This window comes from Elephantulus edwardii, unplaced genomic scaffold (assembly GCF_000299155.1).
Source record: "Elephantulus edwardii isolate Elephantulus edwardi_28Jun2011 unplaced genomic scaffold, EleEdw1.0 scaffold00009, whole genome shotgun sequence".
Taxonomy (NCBI): domain Eukaryota; kingdom Metazoa; phylum Chordata; class Mammalia; order Macroscelidea; family Macroscelididae; genus Elephantulus; species Elephantulus edwardii.
Genome location: NW_006399759.1, coordinates 5,756,045 through 5,764,411, shown reverse-complemented (window position 1 = coordinate 5,764,411; position 8,367 = coordinate 5,756,045). Strand labels below are relative to the sequence as shown.

The 8,367-nt window shown below is 43.0% G+C and overlaps 1 protein-coding gene across 1 annotated transcript in view; it reads right to left on the bottom strand.

Moving 5' to 3' along the window:
• PPM1G (protein phosphatase, Mg2+/Mn2+ dependent, 1G) overlaps nt 1-6,504 on the bottom strand; it is a 32,455-nt gene extending 25,951 nt beyond the window's left edge. The window contains exon 1 of the mRNA XM_006880582.1: nt 6,119-6,504. Within this exon, the coding sequence (XP_006880644.1) occupies nt 6,119-6,238 (120 nt within the window). The 5' untranslated portion in view covers nt 6,239-6,504. The remainder of the gene's footprint in view (nt 1-6,118) is intronic.
• Nucleotides 6,505-8,367: the final 1,863 nt, after the last annotated feature.

The following is an 8,367-nucleotide window of genomic DNA, read 5'->3' as shown; positions in this document are numbered from 1 at the left end:
CCTGATGGCTCTGGGCGCTGACTCTCACCAGTGGCTATGGGTGAAGTAAACTAAATCTTTTAAAGAGACAATAAAAAAAGGGAAGATGGAGAGTATATACAGTCACTATAAAGGTAGAAGTTCAGCTGCACTGAAGGCAATGTCAAAAAAATAAGGCCCCAGGAATTGATGGGATACCAATTGATGTGTTCCAAATAACAGATGCAGCCCTGGACATGCTCACTATTCTGTGCTTAGAAATTTGGAAAATAACTCCCTGACCAATTGATTGGAAAGATTCATATTTGTTCCCATTCCTGAAAAAAAAAGGTGATTCAGCAGAATGTGGAAATTATCAAACAATATCATTAATATCACATGCAAGCTAAACATTGTTAAACATTATCCAAAAACGGCTAGAACAGAACTGCCAGAATCCAAACTGGGTTTAGAAGAGGGGTTATCACTGCTGAGGTCAGACAGATCTTGGTTAAAAGCAAATTACCTAAAGGATGGCTATTTGCGTTTTATTGACTATTCAAAGGCATTAGACTGCATGGATAATAACAAATTAAGGTTAACAGTGTTAAGAATGGAAATCCTGAATAATTATGCTCATATGAAACCTATACCTAGACTGAGAAGCTGCTGTGTGAGCAGAACAAGGTTTAAAATCAAGAAACGTATACATCAAGGCTGTATCCTCTCCCCATAACTATTCAATCTGTATGCTGAGCAGATCATTCACGAAGCTGAACTCTATGAAGAAGAATGTGGCATTAGGATTGGTAGAAGACTCAAACAACTTGCATTATACAGATGGCACAACTTTGCTTGCTGGAAGTGAGGAATTCAAATGCTTGTTGGAGAAGATCAAAGACTACTGCCTTTAATAGGCACCTAACATTAAGACAAAAGTCGTCATCCCTGGGCCTAAAGGCATTATCATAAGAGATGGGGGAAAAGATTGAAGTCAGTGATTTTATCTTACTTACCCCTACAATAAACACTCATAGTAACAATAGTCAAGAAATCACAAGACATGCTGTATTGGGAAAATCTGATGTCAAAGACCTCTCCAAAGTGCTAAAGGGCAATGATGACAGTTTAAAGACTAAAGATGCATCTGATTAAGGCCATGGTCTTTTCTATCACTTGACAGCCATCTGAGAGCTAGACAATAAATAAGGATGACAAAAGAATTTATGTCTTTGAGCTGTGGTGGTGGTAAAGAATACTAAATATTCCATGGACTGCTAAAAAGAACACAGTTCTGTGTTGAAGTAAGTGCACCCAGAGTGCTGCTCCTTAAAGGCAAGGCTGGCAAAGCTTCATCTCACATACTTTGTGTATGTTGTTGATGCTCCTTGGAAAGAGACATCATACCTGCAAAGGTGGGGAATAGGCAAAAGAGAGGAAGGCCCTCAATGAGATGGACTAACCTAGGACTGCAGCAATGATGAGGAAGATGGCTCATGATAGGACAAGGTTCGTATCTGTTGTTCAAAGGGTCGCTATGAGTCGTACTCAACTCAATGGCACCAAACAAGGCTGGACATATGTATCAGCTAGAATTTTAGCAAGTTTTATAAGGTTTATTGACATAATAATAATTCAACCAATTCATTAGAGCTAACCAAATATGGCAGTCTATCTTCATTTGGCAAACTGTGCCCTAAAGGTGAAGAGGAACAACTGTACTGAGGTTCATGCAAGAGGCCAGAAGTCATAATATCATTGCAGTAGTAAAGAAAGCAATGTTATGATTTGGAGAGGGATCAAAGAGAAAATGCTCCCAAACAGTAATTTCAAGAGGATTTGATTAGGCATATTTCACTATTTACATCAAAAATAGCACATTAGAAAGATCTATTTCAGTACTCTATGATATAGTTCACTTTTAAGCAGATAAGGATCTAAAGAATAAACAAGCAGTTCTCTAACCACTAAACAGCCCGATTTAAAAAAAAAAAACCCTTGTATTCTAACTAAAAAAATATCCTCTTCAATTTCAAATGTCTGTCCATTTCAAATGGCCAGTACAGTCCATCTGAGCTCACTGATGCCAAGGATGTCGTTTTTATGCATTTCTTTTCATTTTTGACAACTTTCAATTTTCCTAGAATAATACCTCACACATTTCATGTGCCAATTATTAATGATGTTTATGGCTGTTTCTCCTCATTTTTCCAGTGCCTTACAACCTGAGGGGCTCAGAATGAGTACAACCAGGGTGCTCCTTAGAAATAAGGATGGTGAAACGTTATCAAGAGGAAAAGATATCCTTTGGAAAGACATCATGCTGGCAAAGGTAGAGGGTCAGAGAAAGAGAGGATGATCCTCAATGAAATGGACTGACACAGTGACTATAAGAATGGCTCAAGCATGGTAGAGATTATGAAGACAGCACAAGATAGAGCAAGGTTCAGATCTGCTGTTCACAGTATCACTGAGTTGCAGTCAACATCAAGTCAACATCAAACAACAGTAATTACCAGAAAATATTATTTTTAAAAAAAGTACACAAACGGAAATGCCTAGAAAAGAAAAAGCAAATAGCTAGGAATGACCAGACAAATGACTTGGAAAACCGTGTACCAAAGAAATTCATAGTAGAAACTACAAAAAGAAATATCAAAGGAAAGGAAAAGACCACAGGAGAGAGAAAGGTGGAAAATACTTTCTGTGAGATGAGATAGTCATCTCAAATTTTTTAACATTAAAAAAAAATGACAGAGAAAGCGAACCTCCCAACTATTTAACCTATTAAGGTTTTCTTTCTAAAGCTATAACCATTTATTTTTAAGTCAGACAACACTAAATATGGGGGGGAAATGCCAACTATACAATGATATGGTAGCAGCTTCAGATATCCTTGCCTAACTTCAAAAGGTGAAGAAGATCCATTATCAGCATCAACAGCCCACACCAACTCAACTTTTTATCAATTATGGCATCAGTTGTCCTTCCCCCTGGGCATCCTACTTTTCTGCAATGGTTATAGAGAAATCACAAATAGTACTCATGATTATAGGGTTTATTAGGATAGTAAAAAGTTACAATTTAGGATCAGGGCAGCCTCTCCCCAGTTGTGACTGCCCCCAGTTCCTGGACTCGGGCTGACTAGACCTCTCTGCACTGTGACAAGTTTTACAAAAGCTCCTTAGCTTTACTGACAAGTGTCTAGAGGCACCTCACTCCACTATTAAGCTTTGTTTGGCCCAAAGGCGATCAGCTTTTTGATCTGTAAGCAGGTCACAAAACTTACTGTGCTTCCAGCAGAATACTGCACTTGCTGCCACTTTTTTGGACCATCTCCAGCATGATAACACCTACCTCCTGGTCTAAGACGTTCTCAGTAAAGGGTCTCCAGATCCAAAGACTACGCTCCATTCCTGTTTCTTCTTTCTTAGTACTAGTGAAGTCCCCTCACTGCTCTAGAATTGGCTCTCTTTTAAGACTAGTGGTAAAAATAACCAATCTTATTGTTAGGCTTCCATACATTTTATTTGCTTAATCCCACCCATTCAAGGGTACCAACCTCCTTATTTACGTTAGGAAGCTGTGTAATCCCCTCAGTAAGCAATAGGAACTTTATTTGCATCACGTACAATCACTTATTGTTGTTGTTGTTGTTATGTGCCATCGAGTCGCCTGCGACTCATGGTGACCCTATGTACAACAGCCCTAAACCCTGCTCTGTCCTGTGCCAATCTCACTGTCTCCAACACCTCCACTCCAATTTCCCCAATCAATCCACCTCATAGAGGGTCTTCCCCTCCTGCACTATCCCTCCACCCTCCCAAGAATGATGTCCCTCTCCAAGGACTGGTTCCTCCTTGCAACATGTTCAAAGCATGTCAGACAAAGCCTCAGAATCCTTGCCTCCAAGGAGCAGCCCATATTAACCCTCTCCAGGATGAATCTGTTTTTGTAGCAGTCCATGGTACATTCAATACTCTTCTCCAGCACCACAGCTCAAAGGCATCAATTCTCCTATCTTTCCTAGTCATCATCCAACTCGCTAACACATAACAAGTGATTGCAAAGACCATGGCCTGTATCAGGTGCAGCTTAATCTCCAGAGTGACACCATTGCTCTTCAGCACTTTGGAGAGGTCCTTAACAGCAGATCACTCATAGAGTTGCAACTAAATCATACCTGGCCCTCCCTTCATTGGTTTCAGAGACTGTAAACTGCATGGAAGAACACTGTCCATAATTATTTGCTGATGGATTCAGGCTGCCAGAGAGGCTTGCCTTTAGGTTAGCAGCACAAATCCCCCAAAACTACCGACTAGTCTTTGTTTGCATAGTCCCACCCAATCACTTGGTAGGAGTTGTAAGATCATAACTCAAAAGAACCTCAAACTCACAGCTATCAAGTCAGTTCCAATTCAGTGATAGGAAACTGCTCATCTTTCTGAGGAACCACTGGAGGATTTGAACTACTTGGAACACTTGGCCTCTTGGTTATCTGTGTAACATGCTACCAACTATGCCACCAAAACTCCATAGACCAGAGCTGTCATTCATTGCCCTCAAGTTGGTTAGAGATCATGGATTTTTGATTCATAGGCGACTGTCCAGCAAGTTTTCAGAGGCAGTAAATCCCACGAGACTACCCATCCTTCTCCTGTGGGGCAGCTGTTGGATTCAAACACATGCCTTTGGGTTGGCAGCACAACTCCTTACCAGTAGGCCTCCCCAGAACTCCCCTAGAGCCCATGGCTAGAAAAGTGTTATAAAAGCAATCATCCACCACAGATTTTTATCAGGTAATCAGAAGACACAGTATTAGATATTGTAATGAAATATGTTATGCAATTCAGATTTCAGTACAGATAACAGTACCTAGAAGTAATATTCTGACCAGTTTGATCATACAGATAGATGTTTTCCCACCAAGGTACAAGTGTCATAATCTCTTTGGCCTCAATTTCCCATCTGTAAAAGATGACAGCAGAACTACAGGAAAAGAATTTATACGATCAACTCTATTTCTAAAATTTTATATGTAATAAGAGAACTATTATTAAAGTCAGCCATAAGTATACAATTTTAGTTCTGAGAACAAATGGTTTAAATTCACACTGTCATTCCAGAGTTAACCACAGGGAGGAGTGAGGGATTTGGGAAAATTCCCAAAGGAGAAGGTATTCGCCTGTTACCTGAAGCCCACCTTGTAGATAAACTTTCAATCTCAGACATAATTAGAGAATTTCCCTGGTCCCACTCCTTAGATCTCGTTAATACACTTCACAAAGCCAAGGTTCTCCAACTTTCTCTGTTTACTTCCTATCATACACAACACTACTTGTTTTTATCTAAAGTTTTCCTCTTTTCTTTGATGCAAGATTTTCTAAGAAAGAAAATGAGTTCTCTATAGGTCATGACCAAAAAAATTATTTTTAAATTAAATGAGAAATTAAATAAACAAAAATAGTAGAGACCACTACAATTACTAAGTTCTGGAGTAGGTTGGTCAATATTAAGCAAAACATTCTAAAGGTGGAAAATATCAAGCATAATAAAAAAGGGCATAATGAATATCAAAATTTTCCAAAGGATGTAATAGCCCTGAAAAATAGTACAATTGCGAGACAATTCTTGGAGAGCAGGTCGAGCCGCCAAATTAATATGCAGTGTCCTGGCCCAAACAACTGAATGTTTAGAATTCTGAAACCAGAATTTGTCCAGGCTCCCTTTCACTGTCAACCTTCTCACCCAAAAAGGCCTCTCTCTATGTAATATGTTGGTAGTGTTTTTAAAGTGTAATTATTCACATTTATTCTCCTCTACCTCTCAAAGTAAACAATCTCTCTTTTCTCATTTACTTCCCTAGTTTAGGAGAGCTAGGCTGGCCAGAGAGGCTGGAGCGCAAGCACCGGGAAAGGGCGGTCAGTGACGCTTCTCCCCACATGGCCGAGCCCCAGACGCCGAGATCACCGCCAATACCCTGTCTCCAAGCATCAGCAGCTCCCTCCTGGCCAGATCCTGTGCTTGCTGTCGCCCCCAAGCTACCACTGCAGCCGCAGGCTCTCCATTCAGATCCATCCCCGGGGAGACCCCCATCCCCCGCTCTTTCCATCGGGCTCCCGCCCTGCACCGACCAGGCTATTGGCCTCTCCCGCCTCACCTCCATGGAAACGCGCCAGCCTTGCATGGCGGAGAAACCGTAAGGCAGCGGCAGGCGCGGGGCGCCGACTCCATCCCCGGACGACTTCACCGTATTGGGTTGGGAGAGGTAGGCACCCATGGCGGCAGCTGGCCGTGGGGGGCCTCAAGGCCAGGCGAACGGAGGCGCGACCCCAGCCGGCGCCGGAACCGGAGCCCCGGGTGCGCGCGTGGCAGAAGCGGGTCTGGCGGTGCGGCCAAAGCAAGGTGCCGGTGAAAGGCGCTAGGCCTGCCAGGAGGCGGTAACGGGTTAGGAGCAGACGAGGAGCGGAAGCGGAAACAGCGCAGCTCCACACTCCGCCCGGCCGGCGCGGCGCGGCGCGGAACACGGTCATTTCCTTAGCAACTCGCCCCGCCCGCGGGGGCAACGGCCCGCCCAACCGTCGCTGCTGCCGCGAGACTGACCTGGTCACGCCCACCAACGGCTACCGTTAGAGTAGTGTCGGTGCAGCCGCTCGCGCTTTGCTGTTTCGTGCTGTCCCTATCACTTGCCACTTCATGTCCTTCCCCAGGCGTTTTGTCTGCCGTCTCTTTTGTGTAAGGCCTAGAACTTCTGGACCGTCAGTCAGTACATCAGCCAGGACTTTCCCAGCCGCATGCTCAGACTCCACAAACCTTGCCCGATTTGGCTCACTTAAAATTGACCATTATTAGTTCTGAGGGATCCAGGCAAGCCTGTGAGGCCTGTGCTAAGAGAGAGTGTTGAGTGAGGGTTTAGTCTGATAAAAAAGGAGGTCTCGATCTGTAACGGAGTTGAGGTTAATGTTTGGCACAGTCTGTGATGGGTACAGTGACAAGGAATTCCTCTGCCAACCTGAAGGCATGATGTTCAACACCAGCTGCTCTGCAGGAGGATGGCCAATTTCATGTCTGGCTTTGTTGTTGTTATGTGCCAGATAGATGTTCCTCTGGTACTCACTGCTTTCAGCTAAGATCCGTCTAACAGAAATCTGGAGGACAACTACCTGGCCAACTGAGTGGAAGAGATCCATGTTAATTCCCATTCCAAAAAAAAGGTGACCCAATAGCGTGTGGAAAGTATCGAACAATGTCACACACGAGCAAAATACTGCTGAAGATTATCCAAAAACGACTGGAACAGTACAATAACAGAGAATTACCAGAAATACGAGCTGGGTTTAGAAAAGGCTGTGGCACTAGGTTAATTGACATTATTGTCAATGTCCGATGGATCTTGGCTGAAAGTGAAGAGTACCAGAGGAATGTCTGTTTTATTAACTATACAAATACATTTGATTGTGTGGATCACAACAAATTGTGTCTAGTCTTGAATGAGGACCACAGAGCACCTGATTCTGCTCATGCAAAACCTTTACTTGGAAGCAGGAAAGAGTTCTCTGAACAGAGCAAGGAAAGACTAGATGGTTCAAAATCAGGAAAGGAGAGTGTCAGGATGAATCCTGTCCCTTTTTTAATCTGTATGTGGAACAGATATTTGGGAAGCTGGACTTTTTAATAAAGAGGAATGTGGCATCAGGATTGGAGGAAGACTCATCAAAAACCTGCCTTATGCAGATGACACAACCTTGCTTGCCCAAACTGAAGAAGACCTGAAGCTACCGAAGGTCAAAGACTGTAGTCTTCAATATGGGTTGAAGCTCAGCATCAAGAAGGCAAAGATTCTCATCACTAGACCAATTGTCAGCACCATGATAGATGAAGAAGAAATTGAGGTTGTTAACAATTTCAGTTTGCTCAGCTCCACAATCAACTCTTGACACCAGCAGTCAGGAAATGAAAAGATTAATTGCATTGGGAAAGTCTGCTGTCAGGGACCTCTCCAAAGTGCTAAAGGGTAATAACGTTAGTCTAGGGACTAAGGCTCTCCTGATCTAGGCTATGGTCTTTGAAATTACTTGCTATGCATCATAGAACTGGATAATGTCTAAGAATTGATTATCTTTGAGTTGTGGTGCTGGGAAAGAGTATTGAACATACCATGGACTGCCAAGAGAACAAGCAGTTCTGTCCCAGAAAGAGTGAAGTTAAGCTACTCCTTGGAGGCAAAGATTTGGAAGCTCCATCTCATGTATTTAGGGCACATAGCCAGGAGGGACCCCTTCTTGGAGAAGGACATCATGCCTGGAAGGGTGAAGGTACAAGACCCAGATGAGATGGATTGACACAGAAACTGGGGTAATGGGGTAGGTGTGTTACAATCAATGAAACTGGCTCAGGATAGGACAGGGT